The 15,986-nt window shown below is 33.5% G+C and overlaps 1 protein-coding gene across 2 annotated transcripts in view; it reads left to right on the top strand.

Moving 5' to 3' along the window:
• The window catches only part of LOC107716460 (protein phosphatase 1 regulatory subunit 16A-like), a 40,360-nt gene extending 33,938 nt beyond the window's left edge, over positions 1–6,422 (top strand). For both annotated transcript variants that reach the window (XM_016522918.1, XM_016522917.1), the window contains exons 8-11: positions 960–1,035; positions 1,107–1,236; positions 2,774–2,936; positions 5,243–6,422. In XM_016522918.1, coding sequence (XP_016378404.1) covers positions 960–1,035; positions 1,107–1,236; positions 2,774–2,936; positions 5,243–5,728 — 855 coding nt within the window. In that variant the 3' untranslated portion in view covers positions 5,729–6,422. The remainder of the gene's footprint in view (positions 1–959; positions 1,036–1,106; positions 1,237–2,773; positions 2,937–5,242) is intronic.
• Positions 6,423–15,986: the final 9,564 nt, after the last annotated feature.

The following is a 15,986-nucleotide window of genomic DNA, read 5'->3' as shown; positions in this document are numbered from 1 at the left end:
AACAAATGTCTCAATAAACCGGAGCAACGTTGTAAAGAAGAGTGAGCCAAAATTCCTCGAGCGATTTGAGAGACTGATAAAGGCATACAGAAAATGATTACTTTAAGTTATTGCTGCTAAAAGTGGATCTACAGGCAATTGAATCATAGGGTGTCCTTAGTTTGTCACCTATGGCTTTTCCACATTGGCTTTATTTTTGTTAAATAAATAATGACACTGTGTGATATGTCATGTGATGTTGTTCATCTGAGGTTTTATTTTCCAAATTTTAGGAACTGCCAAGGAGCAGGTATTTTTTATTATGTCCTGATACAGAAAACCATGTAATTCAATAGGGTGTCCTTTCTTTTTCACATGACTGTATTGTCTTGCGTGTTACTGGTCTTATTTTTGTGCAGCACATTAGCAGCCACCTTCATTGATGGTGTTGCTGAGCTGCTCTTTGACTAAATTTGTTACATTGATGATGTACTGTATGTTGTACAGATATACATGTCTCATACTGTAACACTAGGTAAAAGACACTTGCATAGCTACTTTAGGAGGTGAAAAAACAAATGCTGTGTGAATTCCTTTAATTATATATACGGTTATAACACAGTAATAAATCTCAGAAATTAACACAGTATTTTTTTCCATCCTATTTATTTATTTATTTATTTTCCAATTTTGGAAATTGGACCAGAAATGTTTATGATGGCTAGGGGACATATATAGTTTTTGGGTTAATAAAACAAAATAGACAACTGTCTAGAATGAGAGAATGATAAGCTCTTATATATAATTTTTTTTTTTTAAATAAATCTTCTGCCCCATTTAATAAGTAATAAATGGTACACTTAGTAATAGTAAACATTTAATGGACTTTAATCCATAAAGAAGTTAGTTGGCAAAAACATTAACTTTAATAGCAGAATTAATGTTGATTCTTTAGTCATTTTGTCTTTCTTCACTTTTAGATCCAGATGGTGGAGCTGCTGGTAGCTAATGGTGCAAATTTAAATGCCAAGTCTGAGCTGGATGAGATGCCTCTTGGTATGACACATCCTAAAGGTTTGATCAGTAGTAACTTGACTGGAGGCATCACAATTCTTTTTATTTTGTAGATGTGTGCACTGATGAGGAGGTCCGGACCAAAATGATGGAGCTGAAACAAAAACACGATGCCATCATGAAGGGTCAGGACAAACACAAGAACACATTGCAGAGACGAGTGTCCAGCACGGGCAGCAGAGGGTGAGTGCTGATGAAGAGAGTGCAAAGCCACGCTTCACAGCTTGTGACAGTTGTATTAAAAATGAAGTCTAATATATTCTCTCTCTTTAGGTTTAATAAGAAGCTGTTACTACAGCAAAGAATTAATTGTTTTTAAAAATCCTTTGTTTGCACAAGGAGTCTGACAACAGCCAGTGCTCCACACAGAGATCTGATCTCATCATCATCATCCAGTCTGTCTGGAATGACATGAAGAAACAGAACAAACTGAGACAGACTAAATCCAGAAGAACTGTGGCAACGTCTCCAAAATGCTTCAAGAAACCTACCTGCAAAGCTACCTGAAAAACTATGTGCAAGTGCACCTAGGGCAAAAGCTGCTTTAAACTCTAAGGATGGTCACGGCAAATGTTGATTTAATTTAGTTAATAGAAGTTAACTGATAAAGAAATTAATGTTTATGACATTATTTTTGACAGCATCATCATTTTACAGCATTTTTACACAAGTGCCTAAAACTTTTAACCGTACTGTAGGTTTGCAGGTAGGTTTCTTGAAGCATCTTGGAGATGCTGCCACAGTTCTTCTGGATTTAGTTTGTCTCAGTTTGTTCTGTTTCTTCATGTGATTCCAGACAGACTGGATGATGATGATGAGATCAGATCTCTGTGTGGAGCACTGGCTGTTGTCAGACTCCTTGTGCAAACAAAAATCTCACTGGATTATTACAATTAATGGCAAAATGAATGTTTGGAAATGTAAACTGATATTTCCTACTGACACACTACAACAAAAGATAGAAATGACTGACTTAAAACCATTTTTAGCTGGTGAAAATACTAGTTTTCTAATAATTTTGGCCACCACTGTGTGTTGATGCATGGCAGAAAAGCACACATGAAAAACATTCCAGAACATGATTTTCCATTGTAAAAAATACTTTTAAATTCTCCGAATTCAAAATGTATGTATACAGTGCAACAGCACAAACTATAAGGTACAAAATTACATTTGTTTTGAGATTTTTTTTTATAAAAGTAAGTGGGGATGGCAAAGATTCCGAAAGACTACTATACATGCCACCATGGCTTGACTGTAAATAGTTACTTCAGAATGATGATACACACCAGAATACATGAGAAATGTAAAAATTCCAAATCTATTGAAACAGCAATCTGAAGGTGACCACATGAGTGAACAGTTCCTCTGTCAGAGTGATTGTTTCTTTTGCTTTGAGCATCTGGGGCTAAAACAATACATATATAATGTGTCCTGTTTAATTTTATTTTTAGGAGGTTTATTTCATGGGACGTCTCATCTTTGACCAATGTACATATTAACACGGCCAGCATCTATTATGAAACACTCACAAAGCAACTTTTTTTTTGATAGCTTTGTGAATATATTGAAACATGTTTGGTCAAAAATACAGTGCTAGAGATCAGTGCTTTGCTCACTTGCAGTAATCATGGTAATTGTGATCTTAATATACAATTAACTGTAATAATATTAAAAAATGGTGTCTGACCTCTCTTCTTTGTGTGGTTTGCGTTTACAGTAAAGTAGTGAGGCACACCAGTGTGAACGAGCGCAGCAGTCTGTACCGCAGAGAGCATCAGAAGGAAGCCAAAGTGTGGCAGGAGAGAGGAAGACAGACAGATGCCCTGGATGATGATGAAGACAGACAGACTGATGCTGAACTGAACCTGCACGCTGCACTGGTGAGGAATTGGCTTGAAAACATTTAATCTCCATTCAGTGTTTGAAACCTTCTGAAATATGACAGATTGGAAACACAAATTAAATATTTTCCCATTTTTAAAAATCTTACATTAAAGCTGTGGTGTGCACTTTCTGCATTGCCAGTGACACCAGTCAGCAGAATAATACTAGTAATAATAATAAATTGCATTTTATATACCAGCTTTATAGCAAACTTCTCAAGGTGCTTACACACAAAACAGAAGAACATTAAAACAAATGTAAACATGCATCGAAAAAGATTAAAAGCAAGTAAAGTCTATCCTAAAAAATAGGTCTTAAGCCCTGTTCACACCAAGAACGATAACTATAAAGATAACGATATTAGCGTTCACACCAGCGAACGATATCGTCTGTTTATTCTAAGTGCACGTGCATCTGCTGCTTTAAATTCTCGAGCTCGTTATAGCAGGATGGATTCTGATTGGCTGTCAATGTTTGTATCGTTCATCAGCTGGAAAAAAACGTTCTGAAAGCGATTCCAACGAAATCGTTTCTCTGTGCCTTTATCGTTATAGTTGTGGTGTGGAGACTGCTATTCTTTAATATTGAGAATGATTTTTAGAACGATATCTTTATCGTTATATTTATAGTTATTGTGCTTGGTGTGAACGGGGCTTAAAAGTCTGTGTGATCCGGAAGTTGCTGCCGACTTTATTTCAGTGTGACCGTTCTAACTTAAACAGAATTTTGAATAGAGGGTGGGGTTTTATTTTAGTGCTCCTCCTCTCTGTCTCTCACTCATAGCAACCTAACGGTTGGAGGGGCGTGTTTAAGGATACTCTGCCCCAGAGCTGTCAAACTGACGTCATCAGAGAAGGAATGCCATTCCAGAGCGGAAGCAAATGTATAGATTTTGATTAAAGATTACCAAGACAAACTATTTTTTTTTCAGTTTATTATCTTGCACTTATTAATAGTTTACCTCAAGACTAGCAATGTGCGCTAAGTAAAAAAGTCTGTTTTGATTTCATGAGGACTTTAAGAAAAGATTTAAATAAATGAAGATACTCAGCTTCTCTAATAAGAGTAGGGATATTGTAGTTTAAAAATATTGGCGGATAGGGTTTATTGTGTTTGTTTTGCTCTTTTTCTTCTTTGTTTTCCTGCCCTAAAAATGTGAACCTCTGAACTTGGTTCTATTCAACCAAGATTGTCCCATATGCCACCCAAAACTTGCATACGTAGACACGTCTACCCAACATTAGGCTTCTGCAAGATTCCTCTTTCTGTCAAACATATTTTATTGGACTGTCCTGCTTTTAATGCATGTAGAAAACTCTTTTATAAAGTGAACTGAAAGAGTTATTTAGTATAATTTTGCCAGAAAACGTTTTAGAATTTTTATCATGTTAATGTAAAAAATCTTGTGTAATATAACTTGTGCTTTTTTGTTTGCTGGTTTTTATTGTATTTGTTATACTTGTGTTTTTTAAATTGTTTTTGCCATGAAAATAGCCTAAGATGCTGACATGGGATTAAATAAAAATATACTACTACTACTACCCAACATTAGGTGGCTCTAAAATAAATTTATTTTTTCTAACAACTCCAAAACCTTCTCCTGTTTACAATATTTTTGATATCTCATAGATAGATATCCCATGGTTATATGGATTTAAGTTTCCATTTGTATGTTTCCATTTTTATAAACTTGAATTTATCCTCGGCTTGGCTTACTTCGGAATGCATCATTGATTTATTATGTAGATTGATTTATTATATCATTGCTGTGTATTACGTAGACATACATCCAGCAAAAGCTTATCAGAAGAGTTTTGATCCATTTAATAATTTAGCCAATGTGGGCCCAAATATTTGTGCATGTGGCCCATAATGACGAATTAGCTTATATCTTATGAACACAATGTTCAAACTTCACTAAGCTTGGTGCAAATGGACAAAAGTCAATTCTGAGGAAATGTGCCAAATTTCATAAATTTCCATTGCTAGGGGGGTATAGCCCTATGTGTACAGTGTGTTGGCAGAAACACAACTACAGTATACACACAATCAAAAGCATCTTTTGTTTTTTAATGTACACAATCAGTTTTTGATATTTTCCATTTTCCAACTGCTGAAAATTGCTGCTTGTGGCTATATTGAGTTTAATGGTTTTGCAAAGAGTAGAATGACCGTGTAAAGCACACACTTAATTTTGTGTTGTTGAGAGCTTCAATCATGTTTTTGTGTCTTATATGTACAGATGTGACTTGGTCATCCTTGCTGAATTTTCTTGTACTTTCTTGTCCCTTCTTTGGTTTAGGTGTCTGGCTCTAATGCAACCCCTGTTCCTCCATTAGAGGTCGGCGAGGTGGAAAATGGAGCTCAAGTTTTGGGGAACGGCAGCACGGCTTCGTTTTCTTCCTCACTTCCAGGAGAACTCCAGGGCGGGGGCCGCATGGATCGCAGCGCCTCCTATCAGCTCACTCCAGCTTCGGCTGCTGCTGTCGGGGACAACATGAGCAGAGAGAGATCTCACCACACGCTTGCAGATCTCAAACGCCAGAGAGCAGCAGCTAAACTGCAGAAACATCCAGCACCTCCTATACCCCTGTCTGCAGACCCTCAGGATGAGGTCGTTCCTGAAGGACCCCAGGGACCGCTGGAGCCCCCTGAATCAGAACAACAGGATGTGTCCCCCAGTGCAGTGTACTTTACCCAAGCTAGTGGAGATCCACCTCTGCTGAGGCTGAGAGCACCAGAAGAAGACACAACTAATACGAAAGAGCCATGCTGTGGACTCATGTAGAAGCAGCGGACGAACATGTTTAGTTTCATGTGATTGTGCAGTTCCTGTGTACTACGTGGACAAACTAGAATTATAAGGCAGGTACGTGGAAATGAGTTTTGTGTCCAAGTCACGCTTTCTCTCACAATGGCACATAGACAGAGTGAAGTCACGTTTTCAACACTAATATGAATAATTGCACCAAATATTTGATGATGGACTATGTAGCTTTCTGAATGGATAATACAAGAAATCAGAAAAAAGAAGACCAAAGCACCCACATTTAGATAATTTCATGGATTAATTTCATTATTGCAGTATTTCAATCTTTTAAGATCATATAATTTTAGTTTAATTAGTTGTTATGGTCATTAAAGTTCAATACATAGAGAAAAAAACTGACACTGAGCACTTTACTTGACCAAACTTTCAGCAATCTTCATAACTTTGATGGATATACATGTAGAAGTATACTGATCACAAAAAAGCACATTTGAATTGCACTGATCAAAATAAAGTTGCATTTCATTCACAGTTTTGCTGTAATCTTACAACTAGCATGCTTGCTCTTGTTGGTACCATTTCATAATGCTTACTGCTTTCAACAAACTCGTATCCCAGCATCTGTCTATTTGTTTATTGCCTTTGAGATTGAACTTAAGCTAATTGTAATGTAAATAAATAATAAAAAAAAATATATATTTTATAAAAAGATGCACAGAGGTGTGTGTACCTTTACATTTTTATTTTTGTTCATCACACTTTGTTGTAATGCATCAATAGAAACAATAAAACCAAAATGAAAAATACAGTACATACTTCTTGGTCTGAATACCCTCTGTCAATTTGGTGTAGAAAATCTCAAATTCAAACACCTAATTTTTTGCTTTGTTTAAAAACGGAAAAGAAGAATTCAACTTTTAGTTTTTTTTATGTATAAAAATGAGGTTACAGCTTTAATGTTTTACTCACATTGTGGACAGTGAATTAGTAGCTGGATTCTGACTTCTTTAATAATTTAATAATAAGAGGGTTAGTTTCTAAAATATATTCCAAAACATCATTTGTAACGTTCAGTTAGACTAATTATTGTAATTATCTCTAACACTGTTTTACATCTGAATCTTTGCTGAAATGCTCCTCGGATCACATAATTATTATTAATTTTTTTTTATGCAAATGTATTCTGATTATCAAAGACTTACCAAGGAACATAATACACTTAGACACAATTCAAATTATAAACTGTACATACACCATTTCATGTATTCCTTTAGAAAGTTAATTTGCACTTAATTTTCATTATGACGTAAAATAAATGGTCATTTAGTGCACATGCAAATCAAATATTTAAGCTGTAAACTCATTTTTTTCAAGCTGAATTTTCTTCATTGAATTCTCATTTTTCCAATAAAATGGATAAAAAGTATGCAGACCAAAACACTTTTGTTTGATTTTAGTGTGTTTTCGATTGGAACAAAGTGTGATGAAAAAAATTTAAAACTGAGGCCCATGAAAATGTGATGAATGGTTTATGCGTTTTTCCATTTTGAGGACAAAAACAAATTATCTGAAGGTACGCATAGCAACTGCCTAAATTGCTACCAGGATCAAATTAAAATCATTACTCCATTATTCCATCTATTCATTATTTGTTTTTTAACCATGACAAGAAAAAAAGGATTCCCAAAGGACAGATATGCATGTTTATTTTATAGATCACGTGAGATTGTGTAGAGGTATTTTGTATTTTTTTTTAGAAATGGTTAAATAATAAATATGAATACATTTTGAATACATTTTTATTTATAATGGTTTATGCGTTTTTCCATTTTGAGGACAAAAACAAATTATCTGAAGGTACGCATAGCAACTGCCTAAATTGCTACCAGGATCAAATTAAAACCATTACTCCATTATTCCATCTATTCATTATTTGTTTTTAACCATGACAAGAAAAAAAGGATTCCCAAAGGACAGATATGCATGTTTATTTTATAGATCACGTGAGATTGTGTAGAGGTATTTTGTATTTTTTTTTTTAGAAATGGTTAAATAATAAATATGAATACATTTTGAACACATTTTTATTTATATAAACAAAATATATAAATAAACATAAATATATAAAATATTTTTGCTCCTGCTACAGAAACATCGAATTAATTGCAAAGAAATATACGTGCAATTAATGTTTCGTACATGTTTTCAGGCATGCAAAATATAAGAGATATTTTGAGAAACTATAGCTGTATAATTATAAAAATATAAATTCCTTACGAGTCGGTGCATTGACGCCAAACATTTCTCAATGAAAGCAGTACACAGTCCCCAGTAAATTCATGCTTTTTGCGTCTGTATATTAACTGCAAAACATGCTAGAATTTTAATGACTTATCATTTCTATGATTTTCAATGAACTAAGAATTTTGTGTAAGGAGGATGAGCTTGTATCTGCATGTGTTAAAACCATTAAAGATCTGTATTTCATTTCTGGTTTAAAAAAGGAAAAAGGAATGGACACAAAAGTACAAGGACCACAGATTGTTAACAGTTTAAGTTATGGTGTAAGTCACTGGTTAAGCTATTTGGCTAGTTTTATGTTTTTCTTATGAATATTCATTGAGATTTAAATAGAATGAGTGATGGAAACACTGTTTTCGTAATGATTGGCAGAAACAGATAGATGCCTTTCAAAAATATCTTAAGCTTTAGCACTTTGAGACTTAAGTTTAATAATGTAGTGTTGCTTTAATTACGAGAAGATTCACTTTGACTATTTACCATCTGATATTTTTTTTTGAAAATAATGGACATTTTGTCCCACGAATGCACATGCAAAGTCTTATAGGTGTAAAATGTTTTTAATTTTATTTTGCACCTTGTTTACCTGTTCTGATCTCATCAAGTGCTCTAGTTCTTTGTTTTGATGCTTCAGTCTTAAAATGTCAAGAAAATGTGTCCGTGTCTTAAACGCAATACCAAAGACTTTTGTTCTATGAGGTTTGGCTTGGTGATTTATTTATTTTAATTTTTTTACTTAATAATAATAATAGCAACAATTGACAACAATTCAGCAACATCCACTCTTTGTCTTACATGCATATGCATAACTTTATTACACTGGAGTCTCTTTCGGTTTCAAACTATGGTCTGTAAAATGCTTGTATTGATTTCATTGATCTTTTTTATTATTTATTTAATGAACTTTGTAAACGGTTTGTGTGATGATGTTCTAGATACGTTAGGATGTATAGACTCGATGAAAAGCAGATGCTAAATGACACTATTGAGATTTATGAATCTCAAAACATTTCGCATTTATCAAATATCCTGATCATTTGGGAATTACATATAAGCGACTTTATATTCTAGAAAACTGTATAAAATTGATATTCCAGAATGTGACATCTAACATGGTACTACAGAAGCTCAGCTGAGTAATTTCTAGGTGCAATGGTCCATTTGGATGCTGAAGTCTATATTTAGTATAAATTGATAAACACTTTTTCAGGGTTATTTATTTTAGCCTTTTTTATATATATATATATATATATATATATTTGGACTTGAAATATCTCTGGACTGTGTACTCTGGACTCTACCATGAAACACGTGCAAATATTTCATCTTGATATGCAGTGTTTACTTTAGAACAGCACTTTTCACAATATAAAATGCCTTAAATGTACAATTCTGTTTTTTTTGGACATCCATTTTGTACATTTCGGTGTCATCTACATCCTCTGATAAATTGAACACTGATGTCTATAAATATATTGAGAGACTAAAACCAGGTTTGAATAAAATGCACTTGCATACTGAAATTGATATAAATAATTGAGTTCTTGAGAAATGATTCCTCTCTGGCCTGAACAGGATGTAGGTTTCCTGTTTGGTGTGTTGGCATTTAATGCCCCCAACAACTTCTGTAGACCCATTTAGCCACTTGTTAGCAAACGTCACTTATCCAGGACCGGGTCAGCGTTGGAAAATAGATAGATGGGATGGATTCTTTGTCCATGGACATGGATTGCCTTGTTCATGTTTTCTCACACACTGGATGCTTGGCTAATTGAATTCTCCTCCCTTTATTCAGGAGATCCTCCCACTAACTGTCACAAGTCTTCAGTGATTGGCTAATCAGGAATGGGCTGAGTGGGACTAAAGAAAGGTGGCTTTTTCCCCACATACTTAAAATAGTTTATTAAAAACAATGCAAGAAATGTTCAAGTCTTTCTTTATTTAAGCTTAATAACTTGCAACTGTCTTCTCAACATTTCCAGTATTTTTTCTTCAAGATGAAAAAAGAATTACATTGCATCTCGTCTCTGAGAAAAAGAACAGAAATGAGTTGTTTTCAACATTTCACTCACACGCATGCTGAGTAGAATCTGTTTTTATATGGCAGTTGAGAGGACAAAATCAATGATGTGTCTACCTCTCCTTCATTCAGTTAGTTTAAGCTTCAGATGAGCTTTCTCACACCCCGGAAGACATTTCTCCAGGAATCCTCATGTTTTTATGGCAGTTGTTATACACAAATATACAATAAAACATTGCTACTCTTGAATACTCTTGAAGTTTTATAACTACATATTGATACACAGTAGATACTAGTATTTGTGAAATTTGACAAATCATGACAAAAATGGTCTAGTACATTTGTTTTTTGTTACAAATACATTTAGACCTTTGCATACAGACGATAATAATATACATAAAGAACCATTGTTCTGCTCTGTTGCTGTTGGCATGTATTACAGCTGATACATTCTGAGAAATACTTTTCTGAAACCTATTAGTGACCGAAACAATTTTCAAAACAAAATTGCTGGCAGCCTGTTCATCAAGCAAGTCGTGGAAAGAAGAAAACTGCTGTTACATTTTTCTGGGATGTTTTTTTCTCCCCCTACCACAGTGCTAATAGATGTTATTGAAATGTTCATTACAAACCACCAGAAATGAGATAGAGTTGCATCATTGAGGAGAATTCTTATTTGCAGTGAGCTTTAGCTGAACCTGATTATTCAGATGTCATTCAATCAAACAGACTGAAAATGACTACATATTTCTGTAATAACTCTTTAGACATAGAAATCTATGGTTTAAAATCACACCGAAGGAGAAAATTGCTAAAACACTGGAACTCAGTGAATGAAATACACAGTGATTGGAATGAAATGTTGGAATGTGACTGAAGGCAATATATTTCAAATACGGTATCAGCTAGATTGTCCTTAATCATTCCTCTCAGCATCTATCAAGTTGGTAGTTTGTTAACAGAAGAGTTTCAGTGGCTCAAAAACATGCAAAGCAAATGATCAATTGCCTGAAACGGGGCTGAAGATGTTGTAGGTTGGAATGTCCCCGTTCACATTGCAACAATAAGAAAAAAATTAAAATAAATAAATATCCCAGTGAGAATGTGTCATTCTTTGGAATCTTGCACATACTCTATATTTGGTGTAGATGTGTGATCATGTTTTTAAAGAATCCATTATATTTACATCATCAGAGAATACTTGACCGTATTGTATGTATTTTAGGATAGCGTTATATATATATATTCACTATGTATAATTAGACTTGTGCCGGTATTTGGTAATGCGATATATCACGGTGCTCATTGTGAATGTTAATGCATTAACTAAGGTTAACTAATGAGGTCTTTTTGTAAAGTGATACCTATTGGTCTTTATAGTTCTTTTGCACTTTAATCTGTGTAAAACTTTTGACTTTATACATTTTTCTGTATTGCTTTATTGCATTTAAATGTTCAGTTATTTTTGTTATAAGAAAAATTTTATTAAACCTGTTATACTGTATTATGACAGCACTTTTTAAAACTAAATTTCAATATCGTGATAATACCGCATACCGTGATAAAAGCATTAGCAATTAATCGCAACATGAAAATTTGATACCGGCATATCCCTATGTATAATTTTACAATGTATAATTTTGCTAATAGATCCAATTTTTTGGCTGTACTGTAATTCATAAGATTACGCACATGTACCACTAAAGTAACTTTTGGAACAGGCTGATCATTGGTGAATGTAAGGTAGCTTTGAAGGCACAAGAAAATATGCAAAAACATAATTTTGAACTGAACTAACAAATATTGCTAATTTATCTTTACTTGATTTTACTAAAATTGAAGTTTGCAAGGATACTTTTTAAAATTATTATTATTGTGATGAGACAATATTTGCAAACATCTGGCCAGGTGTAGTGTTTGTATGCAAAAGCACACACATTCCTGCTGATCATATAGATATTTTAAATCTCAGAAGATTTTTCCCAAACTCATCAGATCACCGTTAAATTAAGTATCCACTGTGTACTACTCACTTTATTTCAGTTACTGGCTCGTTCCTCTTCTACAGTATTTATTTTCTCATTTTTAAAAGTTGAAAAGGTTAAAAATGCTTACGTTGTAATTAAACGAAGTAATTCTATTAAAAAGTTACATTAGACTTCTACAAATATGCTCTGGCTAGTCTCATTCTCTTAAACCTTATTTAGAATAGTGTGAGTATTTATACAATGGCATGAACAGGTCTCCATTATGCCTTAGAAAAAAAGTGCTAACTGAGACTTCAGGTTAGCTTACATGAGGGTGCCAAAAATGTATGCTGCATATATTGAATTCGATTTCTAATTGAATCAATCAGATTTCACAGAATACTTACTGTTTTCCCACCATTCCTTAAGGATAATGTCATTTAAGGGTTTTGTTAGTTAAAGGGATATTATAAAAGTCTAATAATAAAATTTCCATATGTACAATTTGAGTTTGAATTTTTGCGTCTGACATTATGGTGACATGAAAATGTACATCAGAGTTGAGATGGCCCAGTCTGACTCTGTATTTTCAGTGTAAATGAAACGCTTTCATTACATTCAGTGGGCTGTGCATGAGAATCAATAAGCAGCATGGTGCTGATATGTTGTTTCTTGTGATTATGATTTATGAGCAGGGTCATTCTTGCTATTCGGTGCCTTTTGTGTCCCCAATAAAGACCTTACTGCCTTAACATTTTGTATAATATACATTTTTAATAATTTAGTGCCAGATATGTTTTTAAATGGACAAAAGGGATCTGGATTTTTTTAAGATATACACAATGTCCATACATTAAAAACATATGTCTTTAAAACTGTTGTTCACTTGTTCCTATAACAGGGCATGAATGCTTCAATTTATTAGTAACACTTTATTTTGATAGTCCAATTTAGCTGGGTACGTAATCAGATTCCCAAAAAATATGTATTTGTAATTAAATTAAATTACATTTTAAAATACTCATAATCAGACTACAATGACTTTTTTATTGATTACATGACTACATATTATTTTTAAATGATTTATTTTAATTTTGCATTTTTATGATGTAATAAATGATTAGCTTTTCATTAAATTCACAAACTCCCTGCTGTTCCTTCACAAACCCAAGTTTGGTAAACTTTGACGTAATGTAATATTTAATGCACTTGATTTTGTTAATAACAACGGATGGAATATTTTCTTTTTCTTGTATTTTTACATCAATATGGTATAAGATTATCTTATTTAAATCAGTGTGATAAACGAGTTACCTAAAATGTGTAATGTAATGGATCATGTTAGTAACTACAATTTTTGTAACAGACTACAGTTCTCAAGTATTCTACCCAGCTCTGACTATAAGCGACTTAAGTACATGTCCATTTATTCTACTAACCTGAACCCTAACCTGATAGTCTACTAATACACTCATGAGAGTTAGTTGACCTATTTGCAAAGTCATTTATAGTTAGAAGAATGTCTAGTGTGGTCCATCAAAATAAAGTGTAACCAAATCATTTGCAAATGTTTCAAATGTTTTACATCTCCTTATGATTACACAAAAAGTTATTTTAAAGAACGGTTTGATTTTCTCATTTTATGATGTCCAATAGCACAGAATACCAGAAATTACCCAGTAAATACACATTTTTCCCCTCAAAATGCTTGCTTATTTCTGAATGTAAATCTAATCGCGGAAATGTTGCAGTTGTTTTTATTAAAATAATAAAGTAAAACCATTTCAAACGATAAAACCTTGAACCATACGTGTCAGTATAAAGTCCACTTTGACATCAGGCAGCAGATCATAAAGAAAAAAAAATACTGTATAGTGGACAAGATTATTGTAACATAAAAATGATTGGAAATTTGACTTTGACTATTGTGGTTTTGTATGATTTGTTTTACCCATTACGACTGTATATATTAGTGTCAGTACAACTTTTGTTTTAATTCTTAACCCCAAAAATGTATTTGTGCTTATATCTGACCGTGTTATTTATTTCTACAGTCAAAGGGCAAAATAGTGCTGTCATATACATTATATACATACTACATATTTATCCTCAGCTCAGTGCATTCAAACGGTGTTCCACTTATGCTTAAGATTTACAAATGAAATATAATACATATTTGACTAAACTTACCTTGCCTTGCCTCACTCAGCAATGTGCTTATGAAAAGTATAACTACATTCAACACATACGAGCAATGCCTTATTTTTTGTTATGGAAAAGTACATTCATATGGTTATGCATGTTTTTGACCTATTATAGATGACAGTAAAAGCAGCAAGATTATAGATATCAGACTAGCATGAGGGTAAACTTGGAATGCTAGCAGACATTCCATTGCAAGAGAATACGTTGTTTTGGGATTTCCACTGGGACATCCGTAAATATTTCCTCTAAACTGTTTGGGGAAGACAAGACTGTCTGTCTATCCATCCGCATGGAACGGAGAGTACTTGAAAAGTCTAGGCTTCTCAGTGCTAAAATTAGTATACTTTAGCATCAAAAAAGTGTTTAAAATGGTCATGCATAGTGACTGTTTCGATTAATGTGGTAGCTCTATGATTAGAACCACAATTAGTGAATTCAAATTTGAAATAAAAAGGAACTGAAAATTCTGAATTGATGTATCTACCTGAAGTGAAGTGTGTCAAGCGACATGTTTGAATATGCAGACAGGTATCTGCATATAGCGCATGAGCCGGATTGACTATCTATGATGCTTTTTTGTTCCTTTTTCGGAATTCAACCATGTGAACTTCTGAACATGCTCCATGAAACAAAGCAAGTCATACGGGTTCGAAACGGCATGAGGGTGAGTAAATTATGACTTTTTTTCAGTTTCTGTGCTGGGTTTAAAGAGCCAAAACCCTTTACAAATAGCCAACATCAGTAAAATCGAAATCAGTTTAAAAATGTTACCATGGGATGTACTGGAGTGTTTCTAGGCAACAGGTGACAGGCAGTAACAGGAAGTCGGAAAGACAGGACAGCGTGACACTGGAGTTTGGTGAGAGAGTGGAAGACATCTGTAGTTTCTTCTGTTTCCCTCAAAGTTGAAAGAACACAGTGCAGAAGCACAGGAGAGCAGATGACATGCTTTATCCCCCTCCAGATCTGAAGAATAGACATAGAAATGAGGGAAAATAAAGGAGGAGAATCAATAGGTTAAATGATACAACTCACTGTGCATTGTTTGTATTCTTTATTTGCCTGTAAAATGAAGGCCATATGAGTAACTTCTAATCAAGAAGTAACTGAAGCAATTGTGTGATTGAAATGGCAAGGGTCATTGATTTTACTAATTCATTTCTATTTTGCCATTAGAAAAAAATGAATAGACTTGTGTTGTAATTTAAAGAATTTTTGTAAAGAGAGCCAAAAATGTAACCATTGCTCATCATTGAGGGATTAAGAGTTTGCTTACATTCTTTTCTTTTTCTTTTTCTTTTTTTTTTTAAATAGCCTTTATTAATTTTTAATCCTTTATAAATTTTTATATTTTCAACTTTTTTTTTTTTTTTACCTTTATTTAGTGTAATGACAGGAAGGATGGAGGGTTGGGAAAGGTCCACAAGCTGGGATTCGAACTCGGGACGCCCGTATCGCAACAGCACTGACCAGCTTTTAGACATTTGATATTATAATTTCACCAGTTTTATTTTAGTAGTTTTGTAAAAGGATTTTTATAATACTTCTAACAGGATAGAAAGTGAAACTGAGGACACTGGAAAAAAACTTTCAAATTATTACAAATTAAAACAAGGTTTTTATTAAAGAAAGAAAAAATTAAATAAAAGGTGTAATTTTTCTTAATACATTTGTAAGTTATGTTATTTCAGCACCTTTGCTTTCTTTCTTTCTTTTTAATTGTTAGTTCAATATGATCTGGGGAAAAAGTACACTGCATAAAAGGAATGACTTGCCACATTAA

The sequence above is a fragment of the Sinocyclocheilus rhinocerous genome, unplaced genomic scaffold (genome assembly GCF_001515625.1).
Source record: "Sinocyclocheilus rhinocerous isolate Xijiao unplaced genomic scaffold, SAMN03320098_v1.1 scaffold419, whole genome shotgun sequence".
NCBI lineage: Eukaryota > Metazoa > Chordata > Actinopteri > Cypriniformes > Cyprinidae > Sinocyclocheilus > Sinocyclocheilus rhinocerous.
The sequence above is the reverse complement of the archived record's forward strand: the minus strand, read 5'-3'. Positions and strand labels throughout refer to the sequence as shown.